At 37.7% G+C, this 27672-nt stretch overlaps 1 protein-coding gene and 1 long non-coding RNA gene across 3 annotated transcripts in view; one reads left to right on the top strand and one right to left on the bottom strand.

Moving 5' to 3' along the window:
- Positions 1-27672, top strand: part of LOC131239838 (uncharacterized) — a 98200-nt gene that overhangs the window by 42174 nt on the left and 28354 nt on the right. For both annotated transcript variants that reach the window (XM_058237719.1, XM_058237720.1), the window contains 8 exons: positions 1991-2055; positions 2175-2241; positions 2393-2453; positions 3381-3439; positions 3518-3598; positions 4069-4180; positions 17964-18052; positions 18144-18200. In XM_058237719.1, the coding sequence (XP_058093702.1) occupies positions 1991-2055; positions 2175-2241; positions 2393-2453; positions 3381-3439; positions 3518-3598; positions 4069-4180; positions 17964-18052; positions 18144-18200 (591 nt within the window). The remainder of the gene's footprint in view (positions 1-1990; positions 2056-2174; positions 2242-2392; positions 2454-3380; positions 3440-3517; positions 3599-4068; positions 4181-17963; positions 18053-18143; positions 18201-27672) is intronic.
- LOC131239839 (uncharacterized) overlaps positions 4168-27672 on the bottom strand; it is a 53626-nt gene continuing 30121 nt past the window's right edge. Inside the window, exons 2-3 of the long non-coding RNA XR_009168424.1 lie at positions 23230-23294; positions 4168-4380 (exon numbers count right to left, since the gene is read on the bottom strand). This is a non-coding gene — a long non-coding RNA (uncharacterized LOC131239839). The remainder of the gene's footprint in view (positions 4381-23229; positions 23295-27672) is intronic.

The raw sequence follows: 27672 nt of genomic DNA, 5'->3' as shown, positions 1-27672 counted from the left end.
AGGAGCTGCAAATGTGCTTCCCTATTATATTCTCCCACGGGGGCCATTTATGGTGTGAGTTGTGAGTGTCCCTCCACCCTTGCCCAGTATGTTCCCATGCGGCGTTCCACCCCGCACGTGTGGGGGAGTGTTGGAGTGTTAAGGTTCCTTGATATACTTTGATACACCATACTCTAACAGCTTGAGCTTTTAGAGCAAGTGGTTGTTTCACACTCTTGATAATGTTGCTCTTTAGTTTTGTGAAGTTTTTCAACTTAAGAGTTCAGATAATAACCATCAAACACTTTGAAGTATGGAATGAACCACATTTAACATGCCTTTTATTAAATAATGTCAAACAATGTGTGGTAGTAATATATTCTACACTTATCAACAAATAATGTTATGGAATGGTATAATAATCAATATTTAATTATATTCTATTTTTCTACATTTTATGAATTTTATTTCCAAATTTTCTATGTTTATGTAAAATATTAACAAAATCCTATGACTTTATGATTTGTAATTTTGTAATTTCAATCCTATGATCCGATTTGACTTTCAAAGCATTGGGCGCATGAAATGAACGACTTGGATTGATGGTAGGAACTACATTCAAAGGTGCCATTGCAAGCCAAAAAAAAATGTTCTTTTGCTCCAGCCAACCATTGTACAGTACCGATGGTCCAACTATCAAACAGTTTACGGTCATTCAATTGGGGAGATATTGAGTCATGACATCCCGACAAACCAATAACAATCAGCAAAACCCAAAATAAGTGAATGCCAAAGTTCTTTCTCATTTTACCACCACCACTATCATCTCATCCATGTAAATAGAAGGAATTTTCTACCTTATGCTACAGCTAGTGATGAGAGATTTCCTAAGGCCATCAGCATCTCATTCATTTAAATAAGTAGGAAATTGTTGCCTACAGACCTTAAAACAATATACAAAATCCAAAGGTGCAAAGAATTTGATGATGGAGGTTTTGTCATGATTATTTTATAAGCCATGACTAGTCATTTTGTCATTGCCTTGCCTTGATACTAACGCTTGTACTGTTGGTAGTGGGGGCAGGTGGCAACCCCTAATGGGGGCCACCTGCCCCTACATGTGGTGAGAGAGGGGAGTGCATGGGGGGAGAGATGAGTTATGTAATCTGGGGCCTGCGCACTCGTTCCCTTGTTTCACTAAGAGGTGAGAGGAGGAAGAGATGAGTTATGTAATCTAGGGCCTGTTCACTTGCATTTGACCAGGACCATGTCGTCGGCATACCATCTTCACTGGCGGATAGAGGAGGTGAATTGGCTTGTTTTCCTGCATGTGGTTGATTTAAGCGGACTATTGAGTTTTGTGTTTCAGCTCCCTGACTTGGCCATGTAATTGTGTCGCTCGATCCATAATAATAACATTAATATAAAATACAACGTACCACGCTATCTGCATGCACCTATCATGCACTCAGGTGTCAAATAAGTGAATTGTTGGGTAGTTTGAGAATGCTTAAATTTTCACATCAAAAGGTATTTGTTTAATCTTTTGACATTTTTGTTGTCTCAAGTAGAATAAAGGTATGTAGTTTTTTTTTTTTTTTTTGGTCAATAGAATAGAGTTGATGTGGTTATTGCATACAAAGATTACTTAATCACATCGTACTATATTTTAAATATTAATTTTCAATTATTTGTACCATGTGAGGTTGAATAGATGTAGATGGAAGCTCTTTTGGAATTGGAAGTAATGCAAAACTTTGCTTTTCCTGGGTTCTCTATATCTTAGGAATGTTCAAAATCATATGGTATGTGCTGGTCTCATGTGCCTGTGCAGAAGGTTGCATGGTCCTGTGTGGATCGGTTTGCTCTATCAGCATTTGTATCAGCGCGTGTGAATGTTGGGTAGCATGTGCATCTGTGTTTGTGGTGAATCTTTTATCTTGTACAAAAGTAAATGACCATTTTTCAGCTCAATAAGCAATCTAATTGCTTGACTTTTCTCCTTTGTCAGCTGAAACTAATGACCCCTTGTGTCCTTTTTGCTGGCCCTATTGGACTTGGCTTTGGTTCTCTTAGGTGAGCACTACAAATTCTTCAATCAATTTTATGTAGTGACTATTGATTCATAAGCTTTCTCAGGTCATTTCTTTCTATCGGACAATTTCATGACCATCTCAAGTTTTGCTTGTGTATAGTGCAGAAGGAGATCATGTTGCTGCTTCTCTGAGTCCTGCTATGTCTAGCATTGCTATTATTTTAATGGTAAGTCTAGTTCTAATGTTACTAGTCATAGTTACTGTTTCCCATGTTACCTTCACATCTCTCATTGATAGGGAGTGATAACACACTGGATTAACAGGGCGTGTCTTCAGATTTCTGCCTTAAAACGTGACATAGTTCTTTATCATTGCAGTGTGCTATTTATGTTTCAGTGAGTGGATCAAATACTTCCCATCTTGGCAATTTATTATCTGGTACACAAGCAGCTTAACTTCCTGTTTCAGAGACCTAGCTGCATGCAGTTTTCAGCTAACACAGTGAGGGAGGGAGGGATTTTCATCTACGTGCGACATCAACCTGTCCAATGCGTTGTCTGCATCATTAGGCTCATCATGTGCAAAAATCAGCCACATCCACTAATCAATAGGACTATACTTGTATTTGTTGTTTATCAATTGCTGGACATTGTTTTCTATGGTGTGGCCCACCTGATGAGTGGATAGGGCTTATTTCTGCACAATGTGATTTTTATGGTGTGGAAACCCTATTGGAAGGGTTGGATATTGCACAAAGACGGTTGATGGAAGTTATTTTCTGGTTGGACTTGAGACCTCATATATTTTATGGGTTTTGCTAGATGTTAGCAACATCCCAAAGCTGTTAAATGACATGGACGGCGATTCATGGATCCAGGACGTTCATTCATTCATGGGGTCTAGCCGTAGTGCAAAAACATGTCAATCAGATGATCAGAAACATCCAATCAATACTGTAAAAAATGTACAATGATGATTGCGTGGAGAAACAAAATAAGTCCAATCATCATCTTGAAACATCTATTTGATAGATCCCACTTTGTGTCATTTATGATTCCAAAGGAGCACTTCAGTTTGATGATTCTAACCATGTGATTTGTGGTTCATAAAAAATGAACGGTTATAGCAAACTGGCCCTGTTCAAAGGGCCAGGATAATCTGATGAGCGTGATTCTTGCACCATGGCTGGCTCTGAATAGTACTATTCAATGGACTGTATGGATTGATGATTGGGTGTGCCATGCATCATTAAAAAGCTTTGGAGACGTTGATAACGTCCCCATGAAGGCTCTCTCTCTCTCTCTCTCTCTCTCTCTCCATATATATATGGAGTGAAGACTTACCAATGGCGAATGTTTCTTTCAGGAGGATTACTGATATCTTGTGGAGCTTCACTAGGTGCTTTCTTACAGTGGTTTATACAGGTTCTGAAATTTTTGTTGTACTTGTTTTTATAATCAAAATGGCACACATCGTTGAATTTGTATCCCTTGTATTTTCAGGTCCTTATGCATGAGAAAACTGGATATGAGTTCGCTTCTATCCCATGTCAAAACATTTTGAAGGATAAGGATCTTCTTAAGGTTAATTCTGTGGATCCTTGGTCATAGATGCACTTTGTCCTTTATCACACGGGATATTCTTTGATTTATCACACACTAAGGGGGCGTTTGGATTGTAATTTGCTTAAGATAAGCTACTTATCCCACAAGTAGCTTATCTTAGTTTGTACTTATTAAGAATATAAGTATGTTTGGTAAACAACATACTTATTAACTTCTCCTCTCTTTCGTCTCTCCTCATGCCTCTCTTCAGCAACTTATGAAAAGTAGAAAAGCTAAAAAAAAATTAACTGAAGTGAAGTACTTCTAAATAAAAAAGTTACTTATAATTAATCATAAACCAAACTTATCTGAAATAAGTTACCTATCTACTGCTGTAGGTAGTAAAAGTAACTTACCTGGTGGTATCCAAATGGGCCCTAACTGTGAAAATATTAATTCAGATGAAGATTAGATTGCATGGCTTACTATTTTCTTCTTTTACCGAACAGCTGTTTGCATTGATGCTTCCTGCAACACTGAGTTCGGGCTTGGCTCAAATATCATCTTTCACAGATCTTTATTTTGCATCTTTTATCCCGGGTGCGGCTGCTAGTCTCTCATGTAAGTAACTGTCATATCTTCTTTTGGTGATGGTCCATCTCAAACAAAATACCCAAGGCACAAGATCTTCAAGTCCTTCCATCTACTTGTTTGGCACATGCATGGCAATTTTCTCATGATTGGATATTCTAATTGGGATGGAAGAAACTGAGTTAGTAGTTGCTGGATTCATCCATTCCACCCAACGCTCCAACTTCACACTGCAAATTTGTGCTCTCAGTTTAGATTCTTGTAGGAACCAAAATTCTCCTCCTAAAGTTTCATGCTTCCAACTCTTAGGAACCATTTTTTTTGGCTTTCCTGAATGAAATATGTTGATATTCATCTCCTATGTACATATGAGGGTCACTGTTTTGTTATAAAAAGTAAAACAAATAACCATTCAATCTTTATTTTAGGAATCTTAAGATCATTCAACATATGTGGGACATAATGCTGGGCAGTTAAGGAAGAACGTGTTTGTAGGATGAGTGTTGCTGAAATGAGGGTGTTGAGATGGATGAGTGGCAAGAGGGAATGATAAAAATAAAAATGAATACGTTCGAGGGAACTTGGGAGTAGCACCAATAGTTAATAAGATGAGGGAAAGTAGACTTAGATGGTTTGGTCATGTGGAACGGAGACCACGAACTGTGCTGGTTGGGAGTGAGTTGGTGCAAGTTGAAGGCTCTAAAAGGGCAAGGGAAAGGCCCAAAAGGATGTAGGTGGAGGAGGTATGAAAGTCTTGATTACTTATGGTCTGACCGAAGTTATGCCCCTTGATAGACTTGAACGGCGGAATAGGATTTGTTTAGCTAACCCCATTTAGTTTGGGACAAGCCTTAGACGATGAAGGTCAATCATTTATGTTTATAGCTATTGTAAGAAAAGGAAAAAAGTGTATTCATTAATAATTAGAGATGCAATGTATTAATTTTTAATGCATATTTTTATATTTTAATTTAGCATTTACATTTATACACATACATAATAGGGACAGCTCTTAGATGCTTTGAGCTCCTAACTTCTCAAGAGCAGGTGAATTGTTGCTCTAGCTTTTGTTTATGCAACTAAAAGCTAGAACATAAGTATAACAGGAAGAAATAGGATACTTGTTTAACGGCAATGCTTATTTCTATGACAGATGCAGGTGTTGAAATTGATGTGTGGGAAAAAAATATTTGTTCCATCATCCTGCATGCAAACAAAAAAAACTTGACAACTTTTAGGTGCCTAAGATTTCCTCTTGGAGGTTTTTATCATTGGGATTGCCTTTCTATTGTAAGTTCTACAAGTTTGTGGGAGTTGGGAGTTCATACTTAAACCCAACTAATCTTCAATCCCGTCACCCCCCCTATATATATATATATATATATATATATATATATATATATATATATTCACTCATGTTCACAACTAACATTAGAATCTGGTATTTGGGACATTTGCCAATCCCATAGGCGGTGTGCACCCCCAATTCAAATACACGACAGTGCATGTGCCAACGTGGCACATGCCTAAACGATAAGAGCTTTTCATGATGTATGCCATGCTGTTTTGATCATTTGGCCCAAAAAAAAATCAAGTTGATTAACTACTAATGTGGGTCACAATATATAAAACAAATGAATGGCTAGAAAAATGATCATTTAGACTTTTTTTTTGGTCATGTAGGTTGGTGTACCTGAGTAGTGAAAACTTGTGAGTTTGGACATGATGATCCAATAAACATGGCCCATCTCATGAAAAGCTTCGATCCTGTACACGTCCCATATCGTATGCGTGTATACTTAGCAAATTGACTGCACTAGCTTAATTACGCAGAGTCACATGGAGGGTGTACCTACTGTTGTGATTTTCGAAAGAGGAAGTGTAAATTTTTTGAAGAACTAGTTTTTTTTTTTTTTCCCTTAAATGCATGGTTGATTGCTATCTAGATATTATCAAATTTCAAAACTCTAGATCAAATGGTTCAAATCTTATCTCTGTCCACTAGTTTTTGATGTGAAGAATTGATGCGATTCCTTCTTTAATTGAGAAGGCCTCTCCCCATCTATCCATGATAGAAGAATAAAATCAAACCCACCAAATCTCTACGCTATGGGGCTGCATTGAATGGTCAAAAGAAGATGAGTTGTCGATCAAATGGGCCACCAAGATGTAGAGAAGCAATGAAAGGAGAACGCTGTCTTCCTTTTCTCTTTCTTTATTTCTCTCTAGGTTGTGCATGTCCACCCTTGAAAGGGAGGAGACATGTTTTAAGGCTTTGTCTTTTTCCCCTTGGGAATAGGATCTATATGTAGGTGAAGCTTTAGGGTTTCACAGAAAGCACCATTTTTGGTGCTTTGCCACCTTAGGAATTTATGCCTTATGTCATTAAAAGTCAGTCTTCTTAATCCATACACTAAAATAGACCTATGTCTATTTACTATGACATCCAATCTATTCCTTGAAAACCCAATGCAAGGCTCTATAATGGATATCAAAGGGTTTGACTATCATATTTTCTTCATGCTTAATAAAACAAATATATGGTGAAAACAAAAGATCAAACTTTATTATGAAACCTTATGAAAATATGTAATGGTGTTGTGAGCTAGTTTGAGTTTCATGGAGTATCTAGAAGATGAGTTCTAGCCGCTAAATTACGTCTTAGTAGACAAGTTGATTCCTTATTGAATTACATTGGGCCTCACCTAAATCTTAACCTGGCAAGTCACTTGTGTCATAGCCATTAATGTGGCATCAAATGGTGTATCAAATGTCTTTGTTATGCATGCCCTTGAAATTGTGTATCGGATGTCTTTGTTATGTATGCCCTTGAAAGTTGATATGGCATCAAAAGATTTGACCGTCATATTTCTATCATACTTGATAAAACAAATCTATAGTGAAAATAAAAGATCCAACGGTTGAAATTATTCTAAAATTCGAAAATATCTAATGATGTTGCAAACTAGTTTGACTATTTGAGCTTTATGAATTATCTAGAAGATGAGCTTTGGCTACTAAACTTAGTCTCAATTGACAAGTGGATTCTTTATTGAAGTACAATAAGCCTCAACTAAATCTTAGCCCGAGAACCCACTTGTGTCTTATCCACTAATTTGGCATCAAAAGGTGTATCAAATGTCGTTTTATGTGTTTTCTTAATAGTCAATATGACTTTATTGATTATTTTGTTGATAGGAACTTGGTCATTGGTGACTGTTATTGAAAAATGGAACAGGTCATAAGTGACTTTTGTACAACTACATGCTTATTAATTGTGATTGGAAACTATGACATTTTGATGGGTTATAGGGATTTGTTATGGAGTCTCTTTTGTGCCTCCAGGGAGGAATATAATGAACATAATAGCCCAAATGGGCTATTGGGAAGTTGATGTTCTGTATTCTTAAGTACCCAAAATATTCCATAATAGTCCGGTTGGTTTAGGCAACTTGGGATTTGTTGTGGGGAGCATGTGTGCAACGTAGCAATTACGAGTAGAGATGGATTAATCTCCACCTCAGGCATTTAATTGCCCTCACCCTTCACACATGAAATTATGGATGTTCATTTGTTTATTGGAACCTAGTTCTAGGACGATTGAATATTTTTATTAGAAGGATCTCATCAAGTCTCCTAACCAAGAGTACTCGTCAAGCTTTTAGATTGGATCGACTTGATCATTGACCAATATAGACTTACAATCTTACTTGTGGTTGTAAAGGGACTTTAGGGGTCTTGATGTGGAGCTTTAATTCACCATTTGATGCTACATTAATGGCTTACATGCATGTGTTGTTGGTTTCTCATGTTAACATTCACTTGATGCCTAATGTGCTCAAAACAAAAATCCATTTGTTGTTCGGGACTAGGTTTATTGGCTAGATCTAACCATTTAGATACTTCATCAAGCTCAAAGTAGCTAACCAACATCATTTAATGTTTTCAAAATGTTCTATGATGACTTTCAACCTTTTGATCTTTTCTTTTCATCGTAGATTTGTTTTTATCAAGCTTGATGGAAATCTGACGATTAGATCTTTCGATGTCCATTCTTGAGCCTTGTATTAGGTTTTAGAGGACTAAGTTGAACAACACAATAAATTGGAAGGACATAGGTCTACTTGGGCATGTGGATTAGGCAGGATAATGGACTTTTGATGTTGTAGGGCATATTGAAGTTTGTAAGGTGTGAGATATAGAGAATGCTAGTGTATTATATTTATAGTGTGTCCTTTTAGTGTAAGTGCATGTGCACACTTCCCTATTCCCCTGCAGTGTACTATATGCTTTTTCATAATAAAATATTATGTGTTAGGGCATGCAAGCCCAACACATATCATCTCTCCCAAACTCTCCTCCTCCTTCTCTCTCAATATTCTCATCTCTTCTTCACATTATCCTCATCAAATCTTTTTCTACTTGGTATCAGAGCAAGTTCAAGGCATTCCGCATCCAACAGGTTGAGAGGCGACACGTCACCTTGCTGACGTCAGCAGCCGTACGGCTGACGTCAGCGTTGTACGGACGCATGGGCTCTGTTTGAGCTAAAAGTTTAGGAGTTTGATAGATCTTGATTTTAGAAGATTTGTCATGATTTTTTCAGAATTTATTGGACCTCATTTCATGGTATTTTGGGCGAAATAGAGAAATTCGAAAATCGGTTCCAGATTCCGTTTTTCTTCGATCTACCTCAAATCGGTAAGCTTTTCTTCGGTTTCTTTGCTCAAGATGGACCGAAATCTTCCTCCCAAGCTATCCATGGTGGATTTTTTTACTTAAGATCAATGTTTGAGAGGTTTTTAACCTCAAATGGGCGTGCGGCTGGGCCATTTTTCACTCGGTCAGGCCCTATTTGACTGCGTTTCATGGTATTTTGGATGATTGACATTTGTTTGAGGTTTATCTCTTGTTATGTTGAAGGATTGAGTGAGATAGAGTTGTTTGAATCAATCTTTCTTGGCATAGGGGGTCTCTTGGCATAGGTTTATTTCTCTTGGACTCTATTATGGCTGACAAAGGGCCCTCATCTCTTGGCATAGGGTCTCTTGAATCTAATCCCTTGCAGATTACCTCCATTAAGTTGAATGGTGACAACTATCTTCAATGGGCACAATCTGTAAAAGTATTTTTAGGACCCCGTGACAAGTTGTCGTATATTTTGGATGATTCCCCAAGCTCTACAGATGTTACCTACAAGTCTTGGACAAAGGAGAATTATCAAGTTATTGCATGGTTGTTGAATAGCATGGATTCCTCGATTAGCCACTCAGTGATGTTTTTATCCTCGGCTATAGGCATTTGGGATACGCTTCATGATATGTTCTCGGAATCTCAGAATTTTTCACGGGTATTCCAGCTTATTCAAGAAATTGGTCGGTTTCAACAAAACTCCAGATCCTTAAAAGACTACTATTCGATGCTTCGGGGTATGTGGGATGAGTTGGATATGTATCAGCCTCTTCCTTCCAAATGTAAAGAGGATCATGAACATGCTCATAAGCAACGGGATAATACCCGTATCATGCAGTTCCTCGCTGGGTTGAGTTCTGATTATCTTCACGTTCGCGATCAGGTTGTTATGCAGGATCCTCTTCCCCCATTGACGACAGTCTATGCCATGTGTCAGCGTGCTATGATCTCTACTCTTCCTTTTCATTCATTTGTGCCACCCGAGCGTTCGGCACATCTTGTTGGCGATCAGTACTCCCTTGGTCTTAGGGTACTATCCTTGAGCTCAGGGCGCATTTCTGGTTTTGGTGGTCGTGGTAGAGGCCGCGATCTAGATCGCAGTCGCGGCGGCCGTAGTCTTCGTGGTCGTGGTGGACGTGGACGAGGACGTGATGGTTCCCACATTTGTTCACATTGCGGTGGAACTAATCACACTATTGATTATTGCTGGCAGCTACATGGTCGTCCTACGTATGCCGCTGCTTCTGTTGCTTCCACTGTTGCTTTTGAGACAGTCTTCCACCCCGACAGCTGAGCAGTCTACTTCAGGGGAGTCTCTTATTATTTCTCGGGCGGCATATGATGCCCTTATGCGGCTTCACATTCGGGATATTCCTGAGCCTTCTCACGCAGCTTCGGCCCAGTCAGGTACCGCCCTTCTTGCGTCATCCTCTCCTACCTCCTGGGTCATTGACTCTGGAGCTTCCTCCCATATGACTGGTAAGTTGCAATTCTTTTCTTCTTATTCTTCTTCTTCTTCTCCCACTCAGTATGTCACAGTCGCAGATGGAACCCAATCTCCCATCTCTGGGATTGGTTCCATCCCTCTCTCTTCTTCCTTGTCTTTGTCCTCCGTATTGCATGTGCCTCGTTTTCCATTAAACTTATTGTCTGTTAGCTCTCTTACTAAATCACTCAATTGTTCCATCACCTTCTTTCCTTCTTATTGTTTGTTTCAGGACCTACAGACGAAGAGAGTGATTGGTGGGGGGCATGAGCGAGGAGGCGTTTATCTTCTCGATGATACACATGTTGCCGCTTCTAGTACCCTTTCTCTAGATCAAGAGTCCATGACTCGGTGGCATTGCCGCTTAGGCCACCCATCCATTGCTAGATTGAGACTTTTATTTCCCTCCTTACCTGTCACTAAACCATTATGTTGTGATATTTGTGAATTGTCTAAACATCATCGTGCTACGTTTCCTCCTAGCTCTTCTGGGAGGAAATCTCAACCTTTTCTTCTGGTTCATTCGGATGTTTGGGGACCAGCTCCGGTTACCTCGACTTTTGGATTTAGGTATTTTGTTACCTTTATTGATGATTATTCCCGCATGACTTGGATTTATCTTTTGAAATCTAAAAGTGAAGTATTTGATGCATTTAAAGTGTTTTATCATGAAGTGTGCACTCAATTTCATTGTTCCATCAAATCCCTCCATTCTGATAATGGGGGAGAATACATGTCTACTGCCTTTCTGTCCTTCTTGCAGGAACGTAGTATTTTATCTAGGACGTCATGTGCTCGCACTCCTCAACAAAATGGTATTGCAGAACGAAAGAATCGTCATCTTCTTAACGTTGCTCGCACCCTTCTACTTGGTATGCATCTACCCAAACATTTTTGGGGTGATGCTCTTTTAACTGCTACTTTTCTTATTAATCGTATACCCTCACGTATTCTGTCTTATAAATCTTCATTTACTATTTTGTATCCTCATGATAACCCATTTCCTCTACCACCTAAAGTTTTTGGTTGTACATGCTTTGTTCAAATTTTGGATGGGAGTAATGATAAACTTAGTCCCAGGGCGATTAAATGTGTCTTTATAGGGTATACTCGGAGTCAGAAAGGTTATAAATGCTTTGACCCATTGACTCGCAAGAAATATGTCTCTGCCGATGTCACCTTCTTTGAGGATCTTTCTTTTTTCTCCTCTCCAGGCAGATCCCTCTGTGATCCTCTCGTGTGTCAGGGGGAGTATAACTGTTATCCTCTTTCCACTAATGATCATGGAAAAACTCCTCTCCCCTCTATTCAGCATCCTGTTGGTGATATGGTTGAGCCTAAGCCTCTGCGGGTATATCAGCGTCGAGATAAATCTTCACAAGCTCAGTCATCTACCCTTCCGCTTACTTTGGATGTTGGTTCAGGTGACTCTCCTAACTTGAGTTTAGATCTTCCCATTGCCTTGCGCAAAGGGTCACGATCTTGTACTCAACACCCCATTAGTAATTTCGTTTCATATGATCATCTTTCACCGTCTTTTCAGTCGTTTGCAGCTTCCCTTTCATCACAGACTACTCCTAGATCTCTCTTACATGCTCTTCAGAGTCCTGATTGGACAAAGGCGATGATGGAAGAAATGTCTGCTCTTGAGAAGAATCATACTTGGGATCTTGTGCCACTTCCTGTAGGCCATAAGCCTGTTGGCTGTCGATGGGTTTATACAATCAAGTTTCTTCCAGATGGCTCAATTGATCGCTATAAAGCCCGTCTTGTTGCTAAAAGTTACACACAGGCTCATGGTGTGGATTACTTCGAGACATTCTCTCCGGTGGCTAAGCTTAATTCAATTCGTGTTGTGCTCTCCTTGGCCGTTAATTTATCATGGCCCTTGTTTCAGCTTGATGTTAAGAATGCATTTCTCCATGGGGATCTTACAGAGGAAGTTTACATGCATCAACCTCCTGGCTTTGTTGCTTCTCACAACCCTGTACTTGTATGTCGGTTGAAGAAGGCTCTTTATGGACTCAAACAATCTCCACGTGCATGGTTCGAAAAATTTAGTCAGGCTCTCTTGGAGTTTGGCTTTGTTCGTAGTCATGCTGATCATTCTCTCTTTATATGTCGTCGATCGACGGGCATCATGGTTCTCATTGTCTATGTGGATGATATTGTTTTGTCCGGTAGTGATTCTGCTGGAATGAGGGAGGTCAAAGATTTTTTGAAGACCAAATTTGAAATCAAGGATCTTGGTCCTCTTCGTTACTTCCTCGGAATTGAAGTTGCTCGCTCATCATCCAAATTGGTCTTGTCACAACGAAAATATGCGCTCGATCTTCTCATGGAGACCGGCATGTTAGGGTGCAAGCCTGCTACCACTCCCATGGATACTTCACAGAAGCTTCGACCAAATGATGGTCCTCTCCTTACTGATCCCGAGATGTATCGACGACTTGTAGGCCGGCTTATTTACCTGACTATTACTCGCCCAGATCTCTCATTTGCAGTGGGGGTTGTTAGCCAATTCATGCAAGCTCCCTGTACTTCTCATCTCACGGCTGTCTACCGCATACTTCGGTATTTAAAATCAGCCCCGGGTCTTGGCCTCTACTTTCAGTTGCATGGTCATCTTCATCTTTCTGGCTATTCCGATGCTGATTGTGCAGGTAGTACTTTTGATCGCCGCTCTACATCCGGCTTCTGTACCTTCCTAGGTGGCAATCTTATAACCTGGAAGAGCAAAAAGCAGCCAGTTGTTGCCCGGTCCTCAGCTGAAGCTGAATATCGTGCTATGGCTCATGCGACATGTGAACTTGTGTGGCTTCGCAATCTTCTTGAAGAACTTGGCTATCCTCCTTTGGGTCCTATTCCTCTTCACTGTGACAATCAAGCGGCTATCCATATTGCTCGTAACCCAGTTTTCCACGAGCGAACCAAGCATATTGAGGTTGACTGTCACTCTTTTTGTTCGATCTGGGGATCAACTTGCTAATGTTCTTACAAAATCCTTGAGTCGAGATGCTCTTCATCGTGTTCGTGACAAGTTGGGCATGATCAACATTTATGCTCCAACTTGAGGGAGAGTATAGAGAATGCTAGTGTATTATATTTATAGTGTGTCCTTTTAGTGTAAGTGCATGTGCACACTTCCCTATTCCCCTGCAGTGTACTATATGCTTTTTCATAATAAAATATTATGTGTTAGGGCATGCAAGCCCAACACATATCATCTCTCCCAAACTCTCCTCCTCCTTCTCTCTCAATATTCTCATCTCTTCTTCACATTATCCTCATCAAATCTTTTTCTACTTGAGAGCACCTTAATATGTGCTTTCACATGAAAGCCTAGTGCTCTTCCTATAAATAGATCCAATTGCCAAGACGAATAGGGCTACCGCCAAAAGCGACCCTCCTCTCTGCATAAGGGTGGATGTCCACACCGTCAGAGAGAGAGAGAGAGAGAGAGAGAGAGAGAGAGACTTTTCTTTTGACCATTCTCTACAGCTCTACAGGGTAGAGAATCGGTGGGTTTGGTTCTTTCTTTGATTGGGGATAGAGCGGGAGATACAACATCGATTCATTGTATCGAACGCGACATTAAGGTATGATTTGAACCATCCAAATTAGGGTTTTAAAATTTGTTTATGTCTAGATAGGGTTTATTTTACATAATTAAAAGTTGTCTACATAGGGTTTGATTTTACATAATTAAAAGCTAAGTTTTCAAAAAATTTACGCTCTCGCCTTCGAAAATCATAACAAAATTTATATTAGAGTGAGTGGTCCCATCCTAAATATAGAACTATTTCTTTGATAGCTCAAATCTTTAGATTTGTTTATCCTTTTGTGTTTTGCTCTCTATAACTTGAAAGGAGACACGTATAGAATCTCTAGTTCAAGATTATCCAACCGATATATGGTTTGACGGATCTTAAAGATTCAATCTACTAATTGCCAACATTATGAATTGAATTGGTTATTAATTATGGCTTTTCGTTGAGACCCATATCCTTTCCTCAGCTTTCCTCCTCTTTGACCACTTCTTCCCCTCTGTCTGCTCCTTCCCACATTTCTTCTGCACACAATTCTCCCTAGCTACTACCAATGTTTTAAATATCGTTATCGCTTAAAGTATTGCACCCTTGGGATACGGATAAATACCAGTTATCGCATGGGATATATTGGTTGTATCACGTAATGTTTCGTTGTTGTTGGGAAATTCGTCGAATTTTTCAATGAAACTTCAGGGATTATTGAAAAAGACATCAATACACACTCATCAAGGCTGCCCTATCAAACTTCCCCATTTACTTCATTTACCCAATGTTTTAAATATCGTTATCGCTTAAAGTATCGCACCCTTGGGATACGGATAAATACCGGTTATCGCATGGGATATATTGGTTGTATCGCGTAATGTATCGTTGTTGTTGGGAAATTGGTCGAATTTTTCAATGAAACTTCAGGGATTATTGAAAAAGACATCAATACACACTTAGAAATTAAAACATTACAAAAAAAAAAGTACACATAATAGGGGTTTCCTTTGTATGGGATCCTAATATATGTACTTTCCAACTGAACTGATGCAAGTATATTCAAAGTCTATTCATATAATTTATAAACGTAAGAAGACATGTATGGAAACACAAGCAATACATTCAAAAACAAAAGAAGAATCACTAGATCAAGTTACATACATGTTTAATTTTGTGTTTGGATACAAAGATTGCAATTGGTTTGTGAGAAATTGATAAATTTTGATTTTTCTCAATTTTCCGTAACTTGACCCATCTCCCCCAAATCTCGAAATTGAAGTTCCAAATCTATCATGGAAAACATGAAGAATCATAGATTTGTAACCATTTGACGCTGGTGTCACCTGATTTACAACAAAAGCATTGATCGAAAAATGAAAATGCTCATTGGATCGAATAGGTGGGATATAGCGACACTACATGTGCATTTCGTATCGCACCGGTGGGATGCAAGATATATCGTGGGATATATTTGCTGATATCGTCGATATTTAAAACACTGGCTGCTACATCTCTGAACGACATAGAACTTTCGCCCTTGAACTTGGTTGAGCTCTTGACATCTCCTCATTCCTCTACATTCTCCCCCTCAACCTTTGCGGTTGTAGAACCCTAAATTGTTTTTCCCAGTCCTAATCTCCCCCACCATATTTTTAAGCTCTGGGTTGAGACGAGCCCTTTGCACCATGAGCTTCTTCCCACTAAAGCTTTCTCCATTCGAAATACTCACCTCACGAGCAAGCTCATACAAATGAATGCAAAGTCCTGGTTTGTTGCAGTTAATCAATCTTTAGGTAAGACCACCTCTTTAACTTCTCCCACCCTACCGAAAACCCTCGAGAAATTTATCAGCAACCATTCCTATGGGAATCTTGTAACAAAGAGAGTCGAATACTCAAATAGGGTCAACCAGTGTTCGAATTATCTCCGATATTATCGAAATATCTCCAATATTATCTTTATCTCCAGCTTAGCGATAGCAATAACACTGGTAGTGATACCGATAACGCTGGTAGTATTAGAAATTCCAAGTATTAGCACTGTATCACTAAGTATCGCCAACGTATCAATGTCGCTAATTTAATCGCCAATATTTTCAACTATGTAAATTCTAGGTGTCACTTGTATTGCTAATACATTAATATCACCAATGTATTATCAATATTTTTGACTATGTAAATTCTAGGTAATGCTTGTATCATAAGTGTATCAATGATATTTCAATAATATCGCCAACGAATTGATATAATTAAAATTTCGTTTATTAGAAGAAAAAAATTATTTTATTTTTTTCATGGGCATATGGTTGTACGTAGTGTATAATTTGTCATTGATAATATTGATAATATCTCGATATTATTGATATCACAACATGCGCGATACTGAGACCACAATCTTCCATTTCCTTTCCAATTGTTGATGATTTCTTGGTGAAATATCATGTGTTGTTGATATTTTGGAATATTGATGGATGTTTGGATGGCAAGTTGGATGGTTAAATAGGCCGGATGGGGTGTGATAAGGAGCCGATTTACTCCAAAAGATTCGAACCATTAGATCTATCAAACACGAGGAAACAATGATCAAGCCTTTTCTTTTCAAAATCATCTAATACATATAGCACACATTTAGAAATACTTTTAGAGAAAACATCGGCGATGAGCCGATGACCCACAAAGGATTTGCATTTTGATAGATCTAACTCGCTAATATTCACTTGATACTAAATAGACACTAAATTTGTGGAACTAATGATGGATTGTCAAATAGTCCCACCATACCGTTACATATACCATGCACCAAAACAGCTGTTATAGCTAGCTTATATGTTGGTATCACTATTGATGAATCAAAGAATATGATCCGGTGAACTAGTATCGATTGGATCTTCAATAAGGGGATTATTCTAAACACGGTATGATCTTGCCGTTACTCTCAAGATCCTGATAGCGATTCACAGTGGTCCTGTCCAATGTATACCAAGTATGCAGTGCTATTCGAAGGAAAGTTCATGCCCATCTTGGAGAAGATCCATGCCATTTTTTGTGGCCTTCTCCTCACATAACCACACAATTAGATGAACCGTCTCTAATCATCTTCATTGTTATGGACACTTTCCATGTTAATGTAAAACCAGATTGTAAGTTATCATGGAGACCATTTCTTTATACATGACTCCTGACTTCCTACTTTCCTTGAGGACATAATTACCCATGTGAAGGATAACCTACAACTACACGAAGCGAGAAGTGAAGCAGCAACAGATTCGAGTGTGGAAGTGGGAAAGTGTCTGTTTCAAAATGTAAACAAGTATAAATGGGTAGGAAGTGGGAGCAAGTGACCGAAGCACAATTCAAAGCTGGAGTGGCTCCTACTCAGAATGACCCTGCAACTAAGGGATAACCCATACACCCCATATGACATAGGCTTATAGTTCTTGCATTTTGAAAACATGCTTGCTACATATCAAACAAGATAACATTGTTCTGTAGAATAAAAGTATCATTCCAATAAATCCAAGTCTCATATTGGCTTTCTAGGGCATATTTCTAACAAATATACACCATCCTGTCTTCTCCATACCTTGTAAACATGAAAAGATCCACATTAAGAGAAAATTCTCTTCATCTGCTATCCACCTTACTAGCATAAGGAGACATTCTCAATAGGCATTCCAAAGGTTTTATTTTTATTTATTTATTTATTTTTATTTATTTAAGGCTCTTTCTTTCACCTTTTATATAAGCCAAAACTTGGAGATCAAGAAACCTAAGGTCAACAGACCGTTTTTCCTTTGTGTAGGGAAATACCCCTTAATTATATTTATAACCAAGATGATGGACCACTACACGCAACAACCCTTTCCAATGCTTGATTGAATTGAAAACATTGTTTTTATTGATCTATCTTCATCTAATACCTTTTTATTTAGAAGGGATAGAATTAATGATTTTCTATGGTATGCTTTATACGAAACGCCAAATCATTTTTTTAGTTTTTAATGGTGTAACATATCAATCATCATGGTATGCTTCTTTCATAAGTTTCTCTACCTGGTTTCTACTATGTTGCATGGATATTGAATTCCTTACATTCTTAGATGCATCTCTCTTGGCCATGGCTCCATTGGGCATCATATTAAGCACAATTACACTCCCTCTTATACCTACTTTCTCGACATTGGGAAAGGTAACTAATCAATGAATCTTCAGTTATACATTTAATAAAGAATTTCCAACTTCCTAATAAAAGTATAGTTAAATAGTTTTTTTTCTTGTAGCAATCATCATGGCCAAGGCTAAAGGAGAGTCTTCAACAAGCAATACTACTTTCAATGGTATGTTTTCTTTTCTCTTTGTAAATTTTCAATTCAAACTTTCATTTGTTTGAAATATTCTAAGCATGAACCTCTCATGTCATTATATTGACTTCAAGTAAAACTTTGGCCACTGTCTATATGCTAGAATTATTGAAAACGTCATTTCTTAAATAACTTAAACAGGACATGTGTTGTCTTGGATTACATTATTACGAGAATCAACTATCCATTGTCAAAGGATGATCCCAAAGGCTTGTTATAATTAGTGGATAACCCATTCCGACTCAATCCATTGCCACCCAAATATGAATTGAGGGCAAAATTATACATAAAAAAGAAGCATTATGATCAAGGTATTCCGTATCGGTAACGGTGGCCATAATGGTCACCACCATTACCGATACAGGGGTGTAACGACCGTTATGACCCTCGTAATAGTTGAAAATTTTCTTCTTTCCAAAAAATTTAAAAAAAAAAAAAATGTAGAAAATCCAGAATAATGTAAATATTCCAAATATGCATTCATTTTTTGTTTCGAACATGTTTATGGTAGTGTAATGGTCCACTATTTGGCAAGAGTATTTTATCCGGCTATCTAGTTAATTTGTGAACATGGTTATATGTCTCTAATGTTTACACATCACAATCAAGCACTAGAACTAGAAATCAGAAAAAGGCATAAATACTACCTTTTCAATTTTTTGAAAAAATAGCCCTCAGAGCTTCGTTTTGCTCAAATCACTTCAATCTATGGTTTTAATATTAAAAACTATAGTAAGAGTGGTCGAAATCTGTTGTAAAATGACCTAGGAGAGTTTTTGGAATGAGAAAAGTGAAAATTTGGGGAGAAATTTTGATTTAAATAGAAAAAAAAAAGTAGTTGTTTTTTACAATTACAGGAGTAATGGTCGTTATGCCCCGTAATGGCCTTTACGAGCACTGTAACGGCCGATACAGTCCTAAAAAACGAACTGCCCCGTTTCACCCTTGTATCGTGTTAACAGTCATGGCCATTACCTATACGTATCGGCCTTTACGGAACACCTTCATTATGATGATGATGATTATAGAAAAAGAAGCATAATAAAACCATGCTGCTAGTGGCGACAATGATGACGACAACGCAGAAATATGAAATACATGACGTTTTATGCCTTGGTGACCTATAGTTTGTTGTAGGAAAGGAAAAGGAGAGATACAAAAAAAGAAGGGAGAGAAATGAAAGAGAAAGAAAAGAATAAGGGTTGGATGTCTCCCACTCTCTTGCTTTAGGCACTCATGTCATAAAACCAAAAAGACAAAAATACCCCCCACTTATAACAACTTAGCATATACACCCTGAGAACACAAAATATGACTAAGTAGGGGGTTAGTGTGATTAAGAGAAGAAACTAGGTGTTGGTATAATAATATGACCCATATTAACCAACTTTAAATATTGTTGATGCCTAACTTTGACAATTGACTCTACGATGTATTCGAATGATGAAAGCGTCTAGTTCTGCAATATCACTGAGAAGTATTTGAATGATTTGTACAGCAAAGTGTGGGGTTATGTGCAGTCATTTAGAAGGATATGGCCGAGCAGAGGATGCACAATCATGTCTGATAGTGGGAGTGGCCATCTTAGAACAGTTTATTAGAGCCGTTGATGCATCTAATCAAGTGAAAGACGCATCATATATTTTTAGCATAATAAATAGAATGGTGGATGAAATTGGTGAGAGCAATGTAGTTCAGACTGTAACTACTAAGGAGGCATCTTGAAAGACGACTAAAAAGAACCTTATGAAGAAGAGATGTCATCGGTTTTAGTCACCTTGTGTAGCCCACTGCATTGACCTCATCCTTGAAGATATTGGGAAGAAAAATATAATGAGGGTAGTTGAGAAGGAAAGGTTGATTACCACATATATTTACAATGATTGTTGGATAATTGCCCTCATGAAGAAGTTCATAGGTGAGCGAGAGTTATCAATGCCAGGGGCGACTGAATTTTCTACAAATTTGGTAGCTTTGAGAAGTTTATACAACCATAGAGGGGCAATTAGCATGATGATTGCATCTCTGTAGTGGATAAATATGGAAAGCTGACGAGTGGTGTACTTGTGGAAATCCACAACATTATAAGAGACTAGGTATTGGTGAAAGCCGTGGAAGTTATGAAAGTCATGGAACATTTAGTTAATGTTCTTTGGCTTTTGTACAAACTGACGAGAGGGCAACAACGAGCTTTCTTTATGAGGCTATGGATAGATTAAAGTTGTCCATTCGACATTATTTAAAACACTACACGAATTATTGAAGTTGATAGGTTAGAAAAATCATCTTCATTGCGAACTCCATGCCACAGGTAAAAAAGTTAGGTTGTTTAGTAGTTCTTATTTCTTATTCTATACAATTATGAGTCTATTCTCTTAATGTGACATTTTGATATATTCTCTTCTTCAATGGTTGAATTGGCCAATACATACAGATTTTTTTTTTTTAGTCATCTTCATGTTCATGTTTGTTGTGATGCTGGTTGGGCAGAATCTTTTGATGATTGGTGATCCGCAATAGATTATTGTACATTTCTAGGTGGTAATTTGATATGTTAAAAGAGTAAGAAACATGTTACAGTTACTCGATTTTTTGATGAAGTGGAATAGTAGTCTTTGGGTCGTGTTACATGTGAAGTTTTCTGGCTTCGGTCCCTTCTTTAGGACTTAGGAGTTAAGTTTCTCCTCTTATTTCGTTTTACTCTAAAAATCAAGCTGCCATTCATATTGCTTCATCCCATTTTTTATGAAAGGACGAAGTGCATTGAGGTAGATTGTTGCTTTATGCTGAGAGAGTTTCATCCACGTTGTCTACTCATGTTGCTCGGAAGATCAGTTAACCAACACCCTCAGCAAAGTCGTTCATTCTTTTTGTCTTCATGAAATTGTGTGTCAGCCAATGTTTTCAGAATCGACAATATCGGACGATATATCCCACGATATATCTTGTATCCCTTTTGTGCGATATGAAACACACAGGTAGTGCTGATATATCCCACTTGTTAGATCCGATCAGTATTTTCGATTTTCGATCCTTTTTTTTGTTGTAAATCATGTTAAATCAATGTCAAATGTCACAAATCCATGATTCTTCATGTATTTCATCAAAAATTAGGGATTTGGAGCTTCAATTTCGAGATTTGGGGAAGATGGACCAACTTGTGGAAAATTTGGAAAAATCAAAATTTCCCAATTTCTCGCAAATCGGTTGCAATCTTTGTTTCCAAACACAAACTGAAACATGTATATAACCTATTCTAGTGATTCTTAGTAATTTGGGGATTTTTCGGATTTTTTTAATTAAAATTGTTATTATTATTTTTTGAAATTAAACTTCGACCGACGATCAATTGGCTCCCATTTTAGAGTATTCAGGAGTGTTTGATAAAATCTCATCACATACAATTTAATTTTTTGGTTTGGGAAAAGATGGGCCAATTTGTAGAAAATTAGGGAAAGTTCGAAAATTTTCCAAATTTTCTCAAATTGGAGAGGATGAGTACCAGCTTTATGTTATAGAGTATCTTCATTCGTATCATTCTAATATGACCTAGGCATAGTATTGTAGGTTCGTGGAGCAGCAGAACTATGCCTAGCCCCGTCGAGATGGAGATAATGATTTTGAGCAACCACTCAACTCTATGCAGGTCTAAGCCACAACCACATACATTATTCACAAGTATATTTCTAGTTTTCTACTTTTTCTTTTGAATGTATGGCTTGTGTTTCCATACATGTCTTCTTATGTATAAATTATATGAATATATTTTAAATATACTTGCATTAGTTCAATCAGACAATGCGTGGATTAGGACCCTATACAAAGGAAACCTATTATGTGCACTTGTCTTTTGTGATGTATTGATGTCTTTTTTAACAATCCCTGAAGTTTCGTTGAAAAATTCAACCAATTTCTCCATGTTTCCTAACAACAAAGATACATTATGTGATACAATTGATATATCCCATGCGATAATCGATATGTATCCGTATCCCAAGGATGCTATACATTACGCGATAGCAATATGGTAAACATTGGCGCCAATTGCTCATGGATAACATTTGTGATCTGGCTTGAGGGGGAGTGTTGGAGAATGTGTGCATTGGTGCGCATATATTATTGTGATCATGTGTTATGATGTATTTTTCCTTTCTTATGGGTATATGAATGTGTATTTGCTGCTTCTTCCAAGTAACATTCTTTTTTTGTGATTACAGTTCTTTACATAAAGTGAGGGTAGTGAGAGAGAGAGAGAGAGAGAGAGAGAGAGAGAGAGAGATCTAATCTCTCGTTTTCTATTCTTCTTTCCTTGTTCTTCAATTTCAAACAAAGGCATGGTTCCCAAACTTGTGAGAAATGTATATGGAAGTGGAGGGCATAGATGATCATCTCTTGATTCATTTCTCAAAACTGCTAGTGGTGTGGAATTTATTTATTTTTCTTTGACGGTGCCATTTGGATGAGCAAATTAATATTATTATTTTAAATGTTAACTTGAATTTATTGAAATGAAATAGAAAGGGGAATATATATATATATAAATATATACATATATATATATATATATATACATATACATATATATATATATATATATATATACACATATATATATATATACATATATATATATATATGTATGTATGTATGTATGTATGTATATATAAGAGTGGAAACACTGAAGGAAGATGAAAAGAGGGGAGGATGAGCTTACATGAGTCAAGAAATGCTTCCCATAAGGTTTACAACATCCCCCAATTTACATCCCTTGAAAAGGGGCAACCCCAATGTCCAAGAAACAATCTGAACTTTCTCCAAAAGGATAAGAAAGGCTATGGTAGAAACTTTCTTACACATTACCAAATAATTGGCAACAAGGAGATTGTTGGCAATTTTCTAAAATCATGGAAACACAACTTTGCAAAATTCCAGATTTTAGAACTAATTAGGATCCATGTCTAAATAAATCAAATTCTAAAACAGAAACCATCTACTAGGATGTTACCTTAGACTTGTGTTGAGATTGTTGCAGAAGTCTTATGCCAAACCTCCAATGCAGGATGTCTCTCCCTGTTCAGTCCCAATAAAAAAGAGAGCAGTAAGCCACCATGTATGCCAACCATAGGGCTAAGTATTGTCATGCCCCAAAATCCGGCACTTGGGTATACTCGACCCCGATCCCGTAGCCAAAAGGTATGACTCATATATTAAACATACACACGCCATAAGCCACAAGCATCACATAAATCCTTTCCACTAAATATGCACTTCCTAAAAATAATTTAAATAACCATTGACCAAAATAAAAATTAAATACCCAATCATCATCATAACTCTAAGTCTAAATCTAACTTCCACTATATGTCCTTTTTATCAAGGTGTTCCAAAACGGTAACGGTGGCCGTAACGGCCACCACCGTTACCATTATAATACTGGCCATAACGGCCGTTACAACCCTGTATCGGCCGTTACGGCCTTTTTTTATTTTTTGAAAATTGTTGTTACTAGACCGTTACGGGGTCGTTATAGGACCATTACGGCCCATTTTTCTGTAATGGCCGTTACGGCCATTTCGACCCCGTAACACGTAACAGTTATGACCGTTACCGTTACGTTACAGCAGTTACATAACCGATTTTGAATACCATGCTTTTTATAGTAAGTCCAAAATTAAAAGGGAAATCAAAACTAAGTAAATAAATTTAAATGGCTAGGATTCTGCTCCACATGCTCCTGGACTAGACTCTGCTCTTGAAATTCAATATTCACAATAAAGGATGAGCTCAAGAGCCTAGTGAGTGTATCTCACACAAGTTTTTGCAAAGGAAATGTTTTATATTATAATTTACCAAAACTCCGTAAAGTTCATATACAAAATTGGAAATGCTAGGATTTCATAAATAAAACTTTCAATGCATAAACATGTGGCACACGTCAGGATGCAATGCCAATGCTGGTCAGACCACTACCCTACTTAGTGATGCAATGCCATGGGTTAGGTTCTCAGTTGAACCAGTTGAATCCCCTTCGTGGGTCCCACATCACATGGGTTCCACATCACACGAGCCATCCGCCTCACATGGGCCGCCCACCCCAAGTGTGCCCTTGCATCCCACAGGCCACTCCACTCGAGCCTTGTGTGAAAATGCTCCTGCATTAATAACCCCCTGTGAGGAGTCTCAAACGCAAGACCTCCCGCTCTAATACCAGTTTGATTCAAGACAACTAACCACTTGCTCTAAAAGCTCGAACTAATAGAGCGTGAGGAATCAATCCCTTTATCTCATATCACAGGCCCCACATCCCATGGGTTTGGTCCTCACCCAAACCCCACATCACATGGGCTCCACCTCATATGAGCCACCCGCCTCATGGGTGGGGCCCGCCTCACATGGGCCGCCCACTCCGAGTGTACCCCTGCATCTTACAAGCCACCCCACTCGAGCCTGGTGTGAAAATGCCCCTGCATTACTTAGCCTAATCGTGGCCTTTTGCAATCCTTACATGCTTATACATGTGGCCCCATAGTAGAGATTCTAAGAGGTACCAATTGGGCGTTAGGGACTTTCAAACCAAGGGTCTTGATCACCCTACCTATTTATGCTTTTAGGGATTTTCAACCCAGGGGACTTAATCACCCCACCTATTTTTCTGGTGTTCCAACATGATAAATAATGCACATGATACATAATTCAATAATTCCATAACAATATAAACTCATGAAAGATTCAAAACCTTTTCCTATATACTATCAAGTATCATAAACTTTTTTTCCATCATCAAAATATTATAATAGATCATCAATATGCAATGCAAATAGTTAATCCCAAAATTCAGGAAACTACAGTTTAGTATTGGGGTATGCAGAAAAGCTAGAAACTATAAAATCTGTATAGAAACAGTGTTTTAAATAGCATGTAGTGTATAGCCCTCTATAGTGTGTAACCTAAGCTACATATTGTGTAGCGTAAGCTACACAATACTTCATATTTTTAATTATAATTAAAATAATAGAAAAATATGATAAAATTTACAAAATGCATAATTTCTATGAATTCTTGACTACAAATCTGGATTATCAACCACATATTTCCATGCAAAATCTCTCTCTCTCTCTCTCTCTCTCTCTCTCTCTCTCTCTGCCTTTAAACATCTTTTTTTATTTATTAAAACATCACAAATTCATTATATGGGCCACAATTTGGATGGTCCAGATTGATCTAAGTGCTCTATCCACGATATGAACCACAATTTGGATGTTCCGGATTAATTTAATGTAGCGTCACATGTGATAGGGATAAGTCATCACCATTTTAAAATAAGTGTTAAACTAACATAGAAAAAACACTTAAAAAAAAGGAGATTTCGGGTAGCTTACGCTATCTACACTACACACTACGCTACATGCGTTGTAGTTTACGCTGTCAGGCAGTTACGCTGCTTGTGTATGCTATGAGCGCTACTGAAAACACTAGTGTGCATTAATGTGCATATATTATTGTGATCATGTGTTACCAATGCGCATAATAGAAAAGCCTCTGCAAAATTACATAGAGGTCCTTGGAATTTTACACAATGGTGCCGGAATTTAGAGGATAGTGTAGGGTCATGCTATAATTCTGAAAAATTACACCAAAACCCAGAATTTTTCAAGAGTAGTGTTACTAGTACGAGAATTCTAGAAAAATTGGCTAAAACCCTTGGGGCCTATTTGGGAGCGTGGATTTGGAACCCCCTAGATTCGGAATCCGCTAGATTTGAAATCCTCTTGTTGTGTTTGGCACCTTGGGTTCAATATCCCCAGTAATCCAAAAGTAGTTATGCATAGTATGTTTACAGGGGTTTGAATTTAATTACTAAATCAACTTTAATATCTCTAATTAGTGTACGTATGTAATGTTTGACACAATGGTTGTAATAAGCCCGTTGAAATATGTACTATATCCGAAAATGATGAAATTCCAAGTCTTGGATGGGCCACATGCACAAGATCACATCCGAGTGACTAACCAATGATTTTTAACCGTTGATTTACATGGACAATGTTTGGATAGTGTAGATCATCGTATTAAAGTAATTATAGTGATACGATTGATAATCTAATTGTTTTGGGATATCATTAGTGGACCATGTGCCCAATAGATTAATAGTCTAGTGATACACATGCATTGTTCAAATTATCTCCGATATTATCTCTATCTCCAGCTCAGCGATACCGATAACATTGTTAGTGATATCAGTAACACCAGTAGTATTAGAAATTCCAGGTTTCAGTTATGTATCGCCAATGTATCGATATGGCCAACATTTCCAACTGTGTAAATTTTAGGTGTCACTTGTATTGCCAATGTATGGATATCGCCAATGTATCACAGATATTTTCAACTATGTAAATTCCAGGTGTCGCTTGTATCACTAGTGTATTGTCGATGTTTCGATATTATCGCTAAAAATATGTTTATTAAAAAAAAATCATTTCAACATTTGTATGGACGCATGGTTGCGCGCATTGTTCAGTTTGTCGATGATAATATCAATAATATCGTGCTATTATCGTTATCGCAACATGGATGATATCGAGACCACAATATTCCATTTTCTTTCCAATTATCCAGATGATTTCTTAGCGAAATATCGTGTTGTCGATATTCCGAAATATCGATAGATGTTTAGATGGAAGGTTGGATGGATAGATAGGATGAATGAGATGGTTGGATTGATTTCTTACGACAACACATGCTTTTAGGCCCCCATTAAATGAAAACTTAATATGCATGCATTCTTTTTTGTAAATTTTTAATTCCTAAATATGCAAATATATGTATTTTAACATCTCCTGAAGTTTCATTGAAAAATTCTACCATTTTCCACATGTTTCCCCCCACATTTCCAGTTATCGGCGATATTATGGGCGATATCGATATTGTTTCCATATCACTAGCCAACGAAACTTGTAGCGATACCGATACTTCAAACACTGCACACATGTTACATGTGCAACTTTTGAAAGGATTTTAGATGTATCCCAAGCTTTCATTGTGGAATTCAAACCCCTCTTTGAGGGGATTTGAAACCCCCAGTTACTTTATGGTGCCAAACATACCAGGGGATTTGAAATCCCCTCAAACTCCCCCAAATCCATGGTGCCAAACGACCCCTTAGGATCTCATCAAGGATATTGATTTTCAAAAAAATAAAGAAAATATTAAGAAAGAAATGCTTGATTTTAAAGAAAATAAAGAAAGGGTACGAATCCAAGAATGATAGATAATCATTCTTCGATTTCCAAGAAAATTAAAGAAAAGGGCAAATCATATTTCAAGAAAATAAAGAAAACGGGTCAATGAATCAAACTTCGGGGAAATCCTACAATACAAAGGGAATAATTTTAAGATATATGCAACATACCAAAAGAAAAAGAAAGAAATAAGACCCTCATGCTTAAAG

The sequence above is a fragment of the Magnolia sinica genome, chromosome 3, assembly GCF_029962835.1.
Source record: "Magnolia sinica isolate HGM2019 chromosome 3, MsV1, whole genome shotgun sequence".
Taxonomy (NCBI): domain Eukaryota; kingdom Viridiplantae; phylum Streptophyta; class Magnoliopsida; order Magnoliales; family Magnoliaceae; genus Magnolia; species Magnolia sinica.
This window is presented reverse-complemented; position numbering and strand designations above follow the sequence as displayed.